Source organism: Triturus cristatus, chromosome 11 (genome assembly GCF_964204655.1).
Source record: "Triturus cristatus chromosome 11, aTriCri1.1, whole genome shotgun sequence".
NCBI lineage: Eukaryota > Metazoa > Chordata > Amphibia > Caudata > Salamandridae > Triturus > Triturus cristatus.
The window spans coordinates 276,590,316-276,607,109 of record NC_140594.1 but is presented as its reverse complement, the minus strand read 5'-3'; the positions used below and the strand labels follow the sequence as shown (position 1 = coordinate 276,607,109).

At 43.5% G+C, this 16,794-nt stretch overlaps 1 protein-coding gene across 1 annotated transcript in view; it reads right to left on the bottom strand.

Moving 5' to 3' along the window:
* The window catches only part of PES1 (pescadillo ribosomal biogenesis factor 1), a 141,162-nt gene that overhangs the window by 108,121 nt on the left and 16,247 nt on the right, over nucleotides 1-16,794 (bottom strand). The window contains exons 3-5 of the mRNA XM_085635681.1: nucleotides 6,107-6,260; nucleotides 2,919-3,028; nucleotides 2,627-2,798 (exon numbers count right to left, since the gene is read on the bottom strand). Of these exons, the coding sequence (XP_085491807.1) occupies nucleotides 2,627-2,798; nucleotides 2,919-3,028; nucleotides 6,107-6,260 (436 nt within the window). The remainder of the gene's footprint in view (nucleotides 1-2,626; nucleotides 2,799-2,918; nucleotides 3,029-6,106; nucleotides 6,261-16,794) is intronic.

Here is a 16,794-nt window from a genome sequence, read left to right as displayed (position 1 = left end):
ACTAGCAGTTAGATCAGTGTTCAACTTAATTGGCCCTACTGGCTAGTACTGTCAAGAAACATCTTTAGTAAGGTTTATACTGATGATACTGCTTCTGAATGTGCCTAGTGTACTATTCAATGGGTTTGAGTAACAGCAGTAAATGAAGGAGCTGGCAGTGCTCCACTAAGCAAACAAGCATTTGCAATGCAATAGGTCTTGCATTACTGATAGTTTGAGGTAATGGCATTGCAAATAATAATGCAATGCCAACAACGCATACTTTCCCCGTGGGTAAAGTGTCTTGAAGTATGGTTACTTAGTGCATAGCAATGTGCGTGATTTGGTTGCCTTTCAGGCCGACCTGATACATTTTAAGAATGTACGGACAAATGTGCTACACTACTTACAGGTTGGCGCAAGATGCTTGCGATGTCTCCACTGCCATATATGTACTTAATGTGATTAATGCAATTTGTAATCCATTGCTCCTTTCAGCAATGCGAGACCTAGTGCATTGCAAAGGATTGCATAGTGAACCAGCATTGTAGAGCTGCCTAGTGAGCAAGGCACCAGCAATGCATGTCTAGGTGCAGTACCGCAAGCTGTTCCTAGAGGTCCCTAATGAGCAAGGCACCAGCACTGCTTGTCTAGGTACAGCACCGCAAGCTGTTCCTAGAGGTCCCTGGTGAGCATCATAAACTTTGAAGATATGGTAAATCCACCCTACCCATAATGCATTGCATGCAAGACAGTACATTCAATATATACAATTAGTAGCCTTGAAATGTGACAAAAGAATCATTACAATAATTCCAGATTATGTTGTACTCTATGTGGCGCTGACGAAGGGAAATTTTTAGAATGTCGAATATAAATGTGGGATGTGCTAGCAAGTAAAGTAACCACTGCCAATCTTGTATAGGACCAAGTGAATGTCCTTTAAGAAAATAGTGCCTTGAGGTTGTAATTAAAACCTAGGGCGTAACATCATGGGAGGTTACAAAAAGAGACAGGGAGGTACTAAGGAGGGACTACAAGGCCTAATGACCAATGAAAAGCCACCATTTACAAAGGACAGGGACAGGAGCCAATTAAAAAGATAGGTGGGAAGTAGGCAGACCTTTATGCAGATATCCGGAATACAGCAGGTCTCGAAGAGACAGAGCTGCCTAGACGAGACCTAAAACTGAAGGCGTTTCAAAATTTGTTATAGAGTGTTGAAACAACTGAGTCATACGAGACATTTGACTCAATGTCTGAAATATGCCAACATTCAGAAAAACCTAAAATGACACACGATTTCTGCTAATGAAGATATTTTATTGTGCATGCAAAGTGATAGGTGGATCTGGAATGTTAAAGGAGAATTCTTTTTAAGTGGTAGAATCAAGAACATCCTGTCAACAGCAGTTGCGGATTATCCCTTTCAATGATTGGGCACACAACTGTTAAAGAATAAATAATTTTAATACATACTAGTTCCTTAAATTAAATATAAAGATCCTTATAAGTACACATTTAAACTAGAAAATACCAGGCTTTCCCCTAACCATTCCTGTTTGGTTAGATGGTTGCACACGTAGAATAAATTGCTTCACACAATACAAAGAACCTCACTGTGTCACTATTGCAGCTATTTCCCTAAATCTCTAAGGTACCCACAGCCTACCAACAAACAAACTTCGCTCTTAGGACAGCTGTATAAATGCAGAAACAGGGTAAATAAGAAGTGACCAATAAATGTCAGAGGGTGAATGAGCCACCAACAATTGAGCTCTTGTTGACATTGCAGCAAGACACCCATAATCTATATCTAGCTCTAGACCAAATGAAGTACCTACCCCCTTGGTAACCGTATGATTAAAGTCGAATAGCTCAAAAGAACACACGGAACCCTTGTTCCCCACTAAGAAAGAACCAGAACACTTTCACAAATTTGCATGAGAAAGTTAAAAGAAGCAATTCTCATACAGGTGTCTAATATGACATCTACATCACATATTCAAACTGAAGGGTCTTTTAATTTTGCATTTTTAACTGGTAACCATACGAGATAACATGGACATCAAGCGCTACACCCAATCTGGAAGATGAAAACATTCTAAAAATAAAATAAAAAATAAAAATAAAAAATAAAAAACACAGCAGCAAACATATGAGCCAAAAAACAAAAATAATGTTAGTAAAACTAACATTGTTTTTCAAATGCCTTGCATAATGCACTGAGGATCTATCCTGCCATTTCCTTGGGTGACAATTATTTGCTGTTACAATTTGGTTTTCTCATAGAGTTAAAAAAAATAAAAATTACCTGTTGATGAATACAAAATAGTTCTTGAACCTGGCTACATATCCATCTTTTCAAAATTGGTAATGAAATTTGTTAGGATTTCAGTTTTTATTTTTTTTATTTTAAACATTGACATTAAATACAAACATATGAAGAAAAGAAATGAAAATTACAATTGTAAGTAAGTGGTAGATTCTTGCATAAAGAATACGAGCTATTACCCTTGAGTGATTTGCATAGTTTCACACTCTCTCTACTACACCAGATGTTGCAGTGACAAGTCCATAAGTTGATGTCACATGAAAAAGAATGCCAAAACCAATGCAACTCTATCCTTAAAAATGAAGTTCTTACCTTGCGCAAGGAGCGTGATGTAATGATGTAGTTCATGAACTCAACGGTGAGGCGGCGGCACAGTTGGATAGTCTGAACATGGCATTTCCCAGTGCGAGGAAATGTGGAGAAGAGATAAGCCATGGAAAGTGCATCATCCAGGTCTCGCAGCGCGTCAATGAAGGTCGGGTATCTAGTAGGTAGAAATAGCATACAGTGCATCACAACAGAGTGGCGGAAAACAGTGGGAGAGTGTGCGTGTTTGTGTGTTCTAGTAAGCGGACCCTGAAAATAATCAAGCCTCTAACCTCACCTCTCTTTGATAATATGATCCAATCTATAGCTAGGTTTATTTTCTTTAATCCGGTCTGCAGCAGTCCATTCGCCCTTAGCGCATGCTTTCCGAAGCTTCCTGACAAAGACCTGGCAGGAAAAAAGAAAAAAAAATGCAGAGAGCAGGAAAGAGAAAATCAAAGCGATGACTAACAAGAGTTAGGGAATAAATCCCCTTGAGACAAACAGAACTCCTCTGTTTTGTAAAAATCTTGAACCCTCTTCATGCAATGTGCCACTTGACCTTCTAAAAAGTGACATAGGATGCCATGCCCGCTCCACAAGCATTCTGTTAATATCTTCTTTAATGGCTGTGCTCAGCTAGGTCTTTAGCAGGCATTTATGGGTGATGAGGTCTTTGAAAACTACTGTAAAAGGATTGCACAAAATTATTGAGCCTACTAAAACATACGAAAAGGACAGGGGACTTATCTGCTATCTATTCTCTTAGCCTAGTTTAATATCACAGCGAACATGAATAACCGTAAGCATGCACTGCCATTTTAGATAGTCTTTAGGGTGCTCAAAATTAAACCCAGGTGTCCCTTTTTAGGTCTGGCGTAGCGTTGCAGCGCAACAAGCTGCTTCGCTTTACGAGGCATGCTGTATGTATGAGAGTATATTTTAGAAGTGGGGTGGAAGCCCCACCCCTATTTTTCATTGGCTGGAGTCATCGTCTATGGTAAACACTGGCTTCCGATTGATAATGAGGCTTCTTAGTCCCTCCTTGTTACTGCCCGGTCTCCTTTTGGGACCGCCCATCAGGACTGGATCTTTTACTGACGGCGTCATACTGTCTCCTTCAATTAGTCCCCCTCCCTCGAGTCGTGTTTGCACCAGGCTCCGGATTGGGCCTCGGGCCCCGCCCCGGCAGTGTCAACACTGCACAGATGCCAAGCCGAGTCTCCAGGTGGAAGAGGGGAAACGAAGAAGGTAAACAGGTGCTCCAGCTGCCCTCTCGTCCAGGGGCGGTTCCTTAATTAGGGCGGAGGTGCGCAGCTCCCACCTCAATTCTAACCTATTATAACCTACTGCTCCCTGGTTGTATATACCAAGTTTTCAAATGCCTGTGCTACCACAGGCCATCAATAAGACAGAGGAGACCTGGCCGCTATCCGTGGACTTCTCCTTTAAACATTGTTAGTTTGCCCTTTGTTTAAAGCGCTCCTTCACGGAGCCCCCAATTCATGTGCGGAAAAGATATGAAAACATTGAAGAACAAATGTATTTGCTGGCTCCCAAGTTTCAGAATCTCTTATTCAATTCTACATATTTTAAGAAGAAATGGCAATCCCAGAGCCTCTCCCGGGAGCCCTGTACTCCCCTCCCTCCCTCCCTCCCCCCCCCTCCCCCCCACGCTTGAAAGACATCGCTTCTATGTGAAAAATATGCCGTACCAGGAACCTTCCCGGGTGCGTTTCACGGCACCGATGTCTGTCGCACACACTGTCCTGCACAATGATTGCTCACTCGATCTGTCACATACCGCGAGCCACTGTAACGCGTAACCATGGCTATGCTGCGTCAGGCTATTTAATGACATATATTACCACAATACACCTAAGCTGAGAGGCTGTTTGGCAAAGCTATCATAACCTTGTCGGTGCTCAAACAAATTACTCTAGGGAGCGGGGGGGGGCACTTTTCACACGATGTACAAGTAAGCAGTGTTTGAAGGGAAGTTGGGGGGGGGCTACGATTGTGAGGGAAGAGGATCATCTTAGTGCATCTGTCAGACGATAGGTTATTTTTAAATGTTCTTGATATAGCACAACACTCAGCCACATATACCAAACAGCTTTGCCAAAGAGCCTCGTATCTGAATTGCAGCACGTCCCGCAGGGATCGACACGTAGCGCTGTCAAGGCGCTTTAATACTGATCTGCAGCACCCCGTGCTATTCCATTGTAGGACCTACAAGCAGCTTTACAAAAGCGGATCGTGAGCGGCCCGCAGCGCTCCCACAGGGATCGACACATACTGCTGTCAAGGCGCTTTAATCCGGACCTGCAGCACCCCCTGCTATTCCATTGTTGGACCTACAGGCAGCGCTGACAAAGCACCTCGTACCTGAACTGCAGCACTCTTACGGGGATCGACACATACTGCTGTCAAGGCGCTTTAATCCGGACCTGCAGCACCCCCTGCTATTCCATTGTTGGACCTACAGGCAGCGCTGACAAAGCACCTCGTACCTGAACCGCAGCACTCTTACGGGGATCGACACATACTGCTGTCAAGGCGCTTTAATCCGGACCTGCAGCACCCCCTGCTATTCCATTGTTGGACCTACAGGCAGCGCTGACAAAGCACCTCGTACCTGAACCGCAGCACTCTTACGGGGATCGACACATAGCGCTGTCAAGGCGCTTTAATCCGGACCCTTCATATTCCTCTGCCACTCACCTTCCGCTAATCCAGTGGTATATGACAAAGCAAGTGACCCGCAGCACCCCTACTAGTCCAGTAATGAGACCCTCCCCCCCCAGCTCTTCCAAGGCACATCCATGCTGATCCCAACACCCCCCCCCCATCAGTCTAGCAGGGCCACATGCTCAGGAGTGCAGCAGGCGGTCAACTGCTGAGGGGCCTGATGGCCAGGTCCAGAATCTATAACCAACTCCCCGGGTTTAATAAAGGTACCGTGAGAGGCAGACTGTGCCACATCGTGTTCATCGTTTTCTCATGCATATGATGAAATACAGACCTAGACCCAGTAGTCAAGAAGCCGAGTGACACAGGCTCCAATGAGGTTTCTGATAATAAAGTCAATTACTAAAGCAGAAGGATTAGGAAGGGCTTAATCCCCCCAAAAACACAAGACAGAACTGAAAGTCTAGAGTTTCAGATGAATTTTAATAGCTGGCTCGCAATTTCGATTTATCATTCAACTCAAAGTTGCCTCCTAGTGCAGAATCCGGACTGACTAATCCACTAGGACTAACAAACTATTATTAGGAAGGAGCTGACAGAAGGATGGTAAAAAGGAGCAGCAAATGTCTTCAATAAAGTATTAAATGTTAGCTATCTTTTAGTCACTTAGGATTTAGCTTTATGGTCTTCATTTACATTCAAATCAAATGTCTTCTCACTTTTTTGTCTTTCAAAGCATGTTTTAGACCTCGATAAAAATGTAGACATACAAATAGCAAGAAGAAAGGGGCATACCTTGTACTCGCGAAACTTGTTGACAACTGGTTCATGGAGAAGGAACTTTATATCTTTGATGAGATAGAACGTGCGTGCCGCTGTGGAGCCTTTGTTAACCTTCTTCTTGTGCTTGGGTTCATGGGGGTAAATCCCTTTCAATATGCAGAGGCGTCTAGTTGAATAAAGGAAAGAAAATGCAATGAGGCTTTCACATAGTTTCAAGGGATAGGCAGGAGTATAAGAGTAAACATCCACGGTGTGCGGGACATTGGTATACCATTTTGGGGAGACAGCCTTCACAACGAAACTGTTACAACACATGCCTTTGCACTGCATGTCGTTTCAATGCAAAAGGTGTGCAGCAGTGGGTAGAAGGAGTTGGATTTCAGTCTAACACCTTCCCTACTGTTGCACACACTGGAGTTTGAATAGAAAATTAATCTATTGCAACTTTCAGCATCCCTCCCCCCCGACAGAAAGTCAGAGTAAAAGTTTGCATTGCAACGGCAAGCGATGCAATAGCATGCATTATAACTAGGCATCCCGGTTTATGGTATTTATTTTGACATTTTCGTCTGTTTTTATCCACATTTATTTTTTGCTAATTTTATCTATTTATCCAGATTTATTTTGGGCTTTGTGGAAAAATGAAGATGAAATTAGTATATTTCCACATTTATTTAACCGGTAAATATGCACCAATGCTTGAATGCCTACTAGGTTTCAATTTTGTAAACACCCACAAAAAATAAATGAAATTACTTAAAATATGCGTATTTCGGTGTCAACCTTATGCACATCTACGGTTGTCAAAACCTCTTTACTAAAATTCCTTTCTTTTTTAGCACCCTTACCTATCAATCCACACAGCTATTGGCCTGGCAACCATGGCAGACAGTATTTAGAATTATTCAAAAAGCAACCCAATATCCATTTTTATCCACATTTAAAAATAAATACAGACAAGAAAATAAAGGTTTTCTGTCCGTATTTATCTGTAAAAATCAGTAAAAACGGAAAACACGGAGCCTTAATTATAACATCACCTATTCGCCATTTTGTGAGCAGTTATGAACACCATTCCTTTTATCCTCAACACTGAGCCACTGGAGAATTCAGAATATCAAAATACCACAAATGTGAATTGTGGCTGAACGGTGCTGTGTGAAAATTAACAAATAAGGATAATTTCAGACATGCCTTTTGCCACATGGATTTTTTCAATTATTTTCCCGCTTCCAAAAATCAGGCTAGTGTGACACACCAACATATATTCTAGCCCAAATCCTCTCTCAAAATAACCTTTTTTGAAATAAATAGCTGCCTCAAATTCAGTAAAACTAAACACTGATTACATCACCAAGATCAAATAGTTTACCTGTCGGTGTAGTTTGGCAGCTTGAAAACTTTCTGGATCCACTATAATGTGCATTATTCCGCGGTCTAGTGGTTGGGTCTGGAATCGTAGTGTTTTTTCTCTTTTTTTTTCTCGTGGCCCAGGTGGGAGTCGACGTCCCACCATTTGGTGTCCTCCGGTGACGTCAGCGTGCTTCCTCCAGAAGCTCCCACCTTTGGGCGCCATCTTCGGATTCTTTTTTTTCCTTTTTGTCTTGTGCTATTTCTTGTTCATCCTCTTCTTTATCAAAGTCTTTTTCCATTTTTAAATTTTTTTTTAATCCCCTTCCTCCCGTCTCATCTTTTTTAATCCCCTTCCTCCTGTCATCTTTCCAGCAGAGGTGGGTGGGTTCGCTAGTGAATCCAGAAATTCTTCAAGCTGCAAAACTACACCGACAGGTAAGAAACTATTTGTTTTGCAGCGTGAATCTTTCTGGATCCACTATGCTGTGCATAGACTTTGTAGCGGTTTGCTAAATTTGTGGCGGCTGGGTGGAAGACGAGCGTTGGTTGTTGAATAAATGTTGAAGCACTTTTTGTCCTACTTGTGCTTCCTTGTTCATCTGTATATCCACGCAGTAGTGCTTAGTGAACGTGTGCACTGAGGCCCATGTTGCTGCCAGGCAAATGTCTTGTATGGGTGCGTTTGCCAAGAAGGCTATTGTTGCTCCATTTTTTCCTGGTAGAGTGGGCTTGTGCCACTCCTTGTAGTTCTTGGCCTGCCTGCTTGTGGCAGAATTGTATTGTCTCTGCGATCCATCGTGCGATGGTGCCTTTTGATACTGGTCTTCCCAAGAAACTGCTTGTGTCTTTTGCAAAGAGTTGCTTTGTTTTCCTACAATCTTTAGTTCTCTCAATGTAATGCATCACTGCCCTTCTAGCGTCCAGAGTGTGCAGTGCCCTTTCTGTGCTTGTGGATGGTTTCTGGAAGAAACTTGGTATCTGTATTGTCTGGCTTAAGCGGAACCTGGACACCACCTTTGGCATAAAGTGTGGGTCTGTTCTCGTTACCACCCTGTCATTGTGAATTTGAATGTAGGGTTCTTGTAGTGTTAGCGCTTGCAGTTAGCTTACCCTGCGTAGCGAGGCGATTGCTACCAGAAAGGCTGTCTTTATAGTGAGCATATGTAGAGAGGCCTTGTGAATGGATTCGAAGGGCGCCTTCATAAGTTGCGTGAGAACTACATTGAGGTTCCATGCCGGTGGTGGTACCCTTTTTGGGGGGGGTGATTCGTTTGGCCCCTTCCAGGAATCTTTTTACCACCTGGGATGTAAAGAAACTTTTCCCCGTTTCTCCTCTTGTGTAGGCTACTATCGCTGCTAGGTGTACCCTTAGCGAGGTGTAGCTTAGGTTACTCTTTAACAAGTGGGTTAAATATCTTAGCACTGTTGATTCCCTCTTGATTCTCTTCTGTAGCTTTTCCTTGAGGCACTATTGGGTGAACCTTTTCCATTTTGCTACATAAAACTTCCGTGTGGTAGGTCTTCTTGCCTCCCGCACCACCGCCAGCGTGCTCTCTGGGAGTTTTATGTGTGCGTACTCTAGGTCCTCAGGAGCCAAGTTGCTAGGCTGAGGCTCCCTGGTTCTGGGTGGAGCACTTCCCCGTTTTGCATTGAGAGCAGGTTTCTTCTTTTTGGGAACTTGTGTGGTGGCCCCTGTGCCATCTCCACTATCTGTGAGAACCAGGACTGCCTGGGCCACTGTGGTGCTACCAGTATCAGTGTCATGTTGCTTGTTCTGCATTTGCTGAGCACCCCGTGTATCAGCGGTATCGGGGGAGAAAGCGTAGGCAAATGTCTTCGACCAGCTTATCCATAGGACATTTCCTAGGGATTGCTGCCCTGGCTGTCTGGATGCGAAGTCTTGGTATTTTGCATTCTGGTGTGTTGCAAACAGGTCTATTTGTGGGGTCCCCTATTTCTTGAATAGCTTTTGCGTTTCCGGTGTATTAAGCTCCCACTCGTGGGATGCGGAGGTCTGTCTGCTTCCACATTTTCCTTCCCTGATGTATCGCCAGGAGGTCTATTTGTAGTGGGATGGCTCACCTTCAAATCTCCTGCGCTAGGCTTGATAGCGCCACAGATTGTGTGCCTCCCTGCTTGTTGATGTAGAACATTGTTGTGGTGTTGTCTGTTTGTATCAGCACTCTCTGCCCGTACAGTTGTCTCTGGAAGGCTTTTAGGGCAAGGAACACTGTCTTCAGTTTCAGGTAGTTGATGTGTCTTATTGCATCCGTTTGTGTCCACAAACCACTCACTTTGAGCTGGTTCATGTGTGCACCCCATCCCATTTGGGATTCGTCTGTTGTGATTGTCACTGTTGGAGTTGGTGGTGTAAATGGTTTCCCCTTTGTTATGTTCTCTTTGTTCCACCCTGTGATCTCCTCTTGCACTGCGTGCGTTACAACCACTAGATCCCCCCCCCCCCCCAAACTCCCTGTTGCCTGTGACCATTTCTGCTGTAGCCATTCCAGGAACGGACTCGTGTGGAGTCGGATATTGAGGACTAGGTGAATGCAGGACGCCATCATCCCCATGAGTTTGCTCACTGTCCTCAAGGTCAGAGGTTGATCCTTCCGGTATTGAAGTGTCTCCTTCAGCAGTGCGAAGGTTCTCTTCTCGCTGGGGGAACACCCTGCCCTGAATGGTGTTGATCTGTGCACCCAGGAAGATCTTCACCTGTTCTGTCCGCGTATAGGAGAAAGGACTATTCCGGTTCTCCTATACGCGGATGACGCTGTGTTATCCCGTACTGCTATAGGCCTCCAGAGGCTTCTGGATGCCTTCGGGGCCTATATGAAATCCTTGGACTTGATAAGTGAACATTTCGAAATTACATGTCACGACAATGGGCCAAAGAAACTGAAAAGTAAAATCTTTTTTCTGTAATGGAGCAGAGGTGTCCAGGGTGACCTCTTTTACATATATGGGGGTCCTATTCGATGCTAGATGCTCTTGGGTCCCCCAACACAAAGCTAAAAAAAAATTAGTAGTTAGATCAACAACAGCTCTACTAGGGTTTTCACAGCGCTTGGGGCTATGCCTTTTGAAGCTATTAATATTTACAGATCCAAATGCTCAGCCATTTGGGGTTATAAACAGCTGGCAGGGGTGCAGACGGCTGAAAACAGATTTTTACATACTCTTCTGTGCGTACCCCAATCAACCCCAACTTTTGCTATCCATCAGCAACTGGGGCTGGGTTATGTGACTGATTCGCTCAGAATAGCCCTGTTGGTCTGCTGGCTTAAAACCTGGCTTAATCCAGATACAACCCTGAATCATCAGATTTTGCGGGATTGCGTTTCCCTGGATAAAGCCAGCAGCATTCCGGGGTTGTCCTACGTTAAGCTTATGTTTCCTAAACTGGGACGTTCCCAAACTTAACGTTCCGGAAGGGATTAAAAAAAAAAAAGAAGATGTGAAATGGGTTAAATCTCAATTTTTGAACATACTGATGATGGAACGGGAAGAGCTGGAGCTACAAAAACTCTCGGGCAGGGCTCATTATTTGATCAAATCTTCTCTATTAATTGAGCCTTATCTGAGAATTGTGACCAAGCCTTTCCATCGCTGGCTCCTGACCAGGTTCCGTTTCCATTTAATTCATTTCTCGCTGGATAATCTGCCGGGGTGGTGTAAACCAGAGAATATATGTCCATGTCAGTGCGATAACTTCTCACCACAGGACACACTGCACTTTATGATGTTTTGTGACTATTACGATGAAATTCGAAGGAGGTTTTTAGTCCCTCTATTGAGGGGAAAGTGTTTTTTTTACAGGCCAGACAAGCATTATTTTATCTTCAAATGCTTAATACACGGATCATTTTTAATATTGCTAGTTTTCTTGTCGCAGCTATACGCCGCAGGAAAAAAAAGATATCCTACGCTTAATGATGTATAAAATCCCCTAATCTCAATGAAATTGTTAATCTGACATTTGTTTAGCCCTGATGAATTATATAACTGATGCAGATGTTTTGATTCCTTTTTTAACATCGCTCATATGTATTTAATGATAATAAGACTGTTTATTGTATTGTACTTTTATGATTTTAAATAAATAATCGAATAAAGTGGTTTGACTGACTCAAGCATGTGTGAAGGCTATGTGTCCAGGAACCCTACAAACAAGCCAGCTGGCATACCCTCCATTGTTTATCAATATGTTCTTGTTCCACTGTAGTTTGTACTTCTAAATCTGAATTTCAAGTGCTGTACCAGCAAGTTCACATAGTGGATCTCTGTACAAGGGTCACCAGGTCAACGTGCTGCGTAAACTAAGACTCTGACGTAGCTCTACAAAGTTTGTTTTCACACACACGGGCGACACGAGTGAACTTAGTTCAATGCAACAGCAACTGAATGAGAAAGACAGGCTATTGTAACCCTACCCAATATATAGTTGAAGTGGTGGCAATAGTTTTGGTTTACTAACGGTCCCTAAACAGGATTTCAGGGACGCAGTGGTAAATTGAGAAGCCCAATTTCGTTCCTTACTATATCTCACACACAAACAGCACTAAGAAAAAGACACTTTAAGGTTAAAAGTGTTTCAACAGTCGCATCCTGTTGCTTAGCCCATCTAAAATAACCACACAGATTATTATTAACAAGCATGGGCTCTGCTGCTCGGTGCGCGCTCAGCAGAGGAGGGCAGACAAGGAGAGATAGAAAGGGGAGGAGGGGAGAAGAAAGACGAATGGAGAGAGAGACGAAGCGAGAGGTGTGGGACGGTAGTGGCAATGGCGAGTGATGGAGAGAAAAATATTTTTTTTTTAAATTAGTCACACTGAAATGTCACTACATTCCTGTCTATCAAGAATTTCGATTTTTTTTTCCTCGCATGTTCAAAATGTGGCAAAGAATAAACATGAGGATATGAGGAATATCTGATTTGGAGCATTAAAAAAAAAAGAAGCCGCCGCCACATAGTACTCACAAATCCGCCTTGGGCGCTAACAAGATGTCTGAAAATAAAACCAGTACAACGATGCAGCTTCTGTTTTGCATACCGCTTTGAATCGCCAAATATGTAACTGATTAGAATGCAATTACTAAAAGCTATTGTGACGCACTGAGGGTGTAATTGGCAGGCTTCCTGCAAGTTACACGTGCTAATATCCCATACACATCAGCTGTAGCTTGGCTTGTCAGGTGAACAAAATGTGTCTTAACCGTCATTTCCATAAAATATTTATGAACTGGAAGTCTCTAAACCTTGCTAAGCATACGGCCTATTATCACACTTAAGAGCAAAGCCATCCAATAAATCGTTTGCTGTATAAAAACTCAGTCAGTTGGCAGAAACAGTCAACTCCCGAGGGTACGGTGAGAGCCTATCTTCTGCTACAGTAGCTGCAGTGAAATTATGCTTCCTCTGCTCAGTGGAAAAGCATTTCGGCTGAATTCCGTTATTTAAACACTAATTGAATAATTACATTCATACAATATGAAGCATGGAAAATGAACTAGCAGCATCGTGAAAAATATAATTTGTGTAGCAGAGGTTGTATTTTTTCTTTACTGATAATACTTTCTTGGATCGTCGATTGCAATGTTTGTTATGGGGTTTTCGATTTTCCATACCATAATACAAAGAGTGCCATCTTACAAATTCGTCGGTCGATATCCGTTTACATAGCAAAGCCATATTGAATATTAGGTTTCCTTTAAAACCAACATCGTAGCAGGCGCAACCAGGGTCATTTCGAGCCCAACTGAATAAAACCTTCTAACATGTCAAACAGCCCCAGTCATAAACAAGCGCTGGTCATCTGTTTTCACTCAGCCACTTGTTTATATTTGCAAGTGAAAGCGCAAAGCAAAAATAAACCTTGGGGCTGAGTGAAAGCACATCGCCCCCATAAAGATAAAAAATTGCTTTGCGACAGCAGCAAAGCAGACGACCCAGTCCGGATCGGCTGGACGAAAAGGTGAAAGGGAGTCATCAAAAAACCCTCATTTCCAATGGCAGGCCACAGTTTAGCATAAACGGTGACGCCAGCCAATCAAAATGAGGGGCGGGGCTTCAAGTCCCCTTCTCAAATCTACTCCTACAAAATCTCTCGCCCGCTTTGCGCTGCAACGCCAGGCGAGACCTAAAGAAGGCATGAATGCTTGTAGCAAACAAGAATAAAATTAACATTTCTACCATAGTTAAAATGTCATAAAGCAACCTAACATCCTAAAACCTACTTTTATGCACTATATTAAGAGCATGGATTAACGTAACTTGCATCTAGAGATTCTAAGGGAGAATCAACAAACTGCATACCTGTTTACAGTAAAATGCTATCAGAAGTTGGGGAGGCATTCCGGCCACCCCCGGATCCGGAGGAGGGTGAGACGGTGCCATTCTCTGACCTTTTTATATATTAGAAACTCTGCCCCGCCTGCCGGTCCTTGCATGACACGTTCCCGAGCCCCCCGGAAGCTTTGCCTGCATGAGAAAACATGCTTAAAACAGCCTCTTCTCGCAGACTAATTACACGGATCTATACACACATGCAGACCTCGGCACCTGTGACAGAACCCTGGGCATTCCTGGCATGGAATGAGTAGCTCCCTTGTCCGCTCACGGATGACCGGTGGGTCTATTGTTGTGGTCCACTCACGGAGCTGTCCCCCAAGTATAAACTTCGGGTAATACACTTCAAATTTTTACATTAATTTTACAGGACACCTGTTGGGTTGCAAGACTATGACAGCTACTGGAAATGTGGCACGCCCGCTGCAACCTTTCTGCACATAGCATGGAGTTGACCCCGACTGACATCATAATGGTCCAGTGTCTTCACTGCTATTCATCAGATAATTGCCGTTCCTGCTGATCCTAACTCCTTGGTGGGTTTGCTGGGATATGTGAAGGACACCCCGGTCAAGGTTCGAAAGTTGCATGCTACGCTCCATATATTAGCTAAACGCCAAGTTTCCATACACTGGGGGCGGAGGGGGATCCCTTCTCTAAATGAATGGATTAGAGATGCCACATATGGCCATTCACAGCTGTCCACTTTCTGGGAGCGAATGCCCTCCACGTCCAGACCGAGGGATATATGTGAACCATTTATCATGTGGGCTTGTGAGCGTAGTGTGGAGGGTGGAACTGCACCGTCGTGATTTGGAGTGGGTGACATGGGTGCTACTGCCCAGGAGTATAGAGGCTGGCAGAGGAAGAGCAGACTGAGGGGAGAAGCTGCGGTCAATTCCATACTTATGAATCCATAAGGTATGCGTCACCTGGAATGGGTGGGTAAAGACTCCCATGTCGAGATACCGTCTGGTTTTTGTTAATGGTTGTGAGCATCTGTACTCTCACTTTTCTTCAATATAGCACTGTGGACCGAGCACGCGAACATCACACTTGTTATTGACATGTTACGTGACATATGATCATTTATGTCATACGTCTGTACTGGCTAGTTGGTTTTTTTCCTTCTTATTTTCAATGTTTGTTGCACTGTATCAAAATGCCAATAAAAATAAATAAAAAAAATTTTAAAAAGTTGGGGAGGCAATGTTTCCTTGAAAGAACAATCTCTACTGGTCGTTTTCTATCAAGCCAGTTAAACAGAAAAAAAAAGTCCCTACGCGAAAGCAGACCATTCCTAGGCCTGATCTTCAGAGCCCACAAAGGGCATACACATAACAAAAGGTCTCGAATGCTCGACCTAAAAACATGTGTTGCATCAACTACTCTTCTCCCTGCCTTGGATCAGTATCAGATTTCAGCATAAAGCAGGATGCCAAGAATCTGGCAGTCAAAATATTATCTTGGGCAATAATCTGGGCCGAAGGACCTCTCCTGACAAGTGGTCAAGTGGCAGCCCTTTTATACTGTATATAATCTGTGATGGGAATTTCTGACAGAACCTTAGGAATGTTTGACATAACCTATGTGCATCAAAATACTACTCATATGTATTCTTGGAAACAAATGAGGTAAAAACACGTCAATTCAGACTATACTGTTTAGGCTATTGTTCTGGTCTGACCTGGAGATAGAAATAAGGCACCTGTCGGGTGAAAGGGCGTTTCAAATATATTGTGTTTGATATCTCTTAAAGAATGTATCACATCAATGTATAGTACTAAAATGTAAGGATGCACACGATAAAGCTGTATGATGTAATGTGAAACAACGCTATCAATAAAAAAAAAACTGTTTTTAAAAAAAGGCACATGTCCAAGACTGATGTAGCATCAGGTGTTTTTATCTAAGTAATTGTCTGAGTGACTGGACACTTACACAGGTTCTTGGAAAGGTAAGGACAGAACATCTGAGTCAAAGGCAGACATGTCAATGATTCTGCAAAAATAGAGAAAATTGAATCTCTGGCTGCTCAAGATGGTGTCCATCCTTATGGGCTTTAAGTCAAATTATCATCTATAGCTGGTTGGAACTCCATTTGTAAATCACCCGCCTCCCTTAATCTAAAGCAGTGAAGCACACAAGAAAACTGTTTGCTGCAACACATACTCCTAGCTGGACGGACAGTAAAAGCAGCACCACTCTCGGACACTAAAGGATAAAACTAGTAATCGTGGCCCTTTTAGAATAACTAACAAGCATTTGCAATGCAAATTGGTCTCGCATTTGTTAGAAAATCACGCTAGACGGTGCCAACAGAAACACTTCAAATGATGGAGAGGACGCATTGATAAATCACAATCTGGATGAGAAATAAGTGTGGGAGCTACAATATTGCAAAGTATTAGTGTTATACCAACACAGCTTGGTTTTTTCATATGTAACTCTAAAGATAAAGAGTGTCGCTGTTCCCGCTACACCACACAGACTTGGGTAACTTTGAATGAAGAAAAACAAAACATGTACCTAAACATCCAATATCCCTCATACGACGGTTTCGGCACTCAGAAGTAAGTTACAGCACGCCATGCACTAACGCCCTTGCAAACTTTACAGAGAGGGCAGCAGTGCCCCTCATATCAAAGCATCTAGGACAAATGGAGCAAAGCCTGACCCTTTCATCAAAGCAAAGCGGCGTGGCTGGAAAAACAGTGCACTGGGCTGGGGACGGCAACGAAAATCCACACACAACTATCTTCCCGCTTCCATCACCCCACTCGAGAACTAACATATGTTCCGCTCGAGACACCCCAGTGCACAGAAAAACACCACGGGTACGAGGGAAGCCATACTCACAGCTCTGCCGCTGTCCGGACGTGGCGCTCTGCGCTGAGGAGACGCGCGGTAACGGCGGGGCCGCTCCAGGCTCACAGGAGGTCTGGCACACAAAGGCGGGGGGCGCGTGCTCAGGCTCGTTAATGCTGCTCCTTAGAGC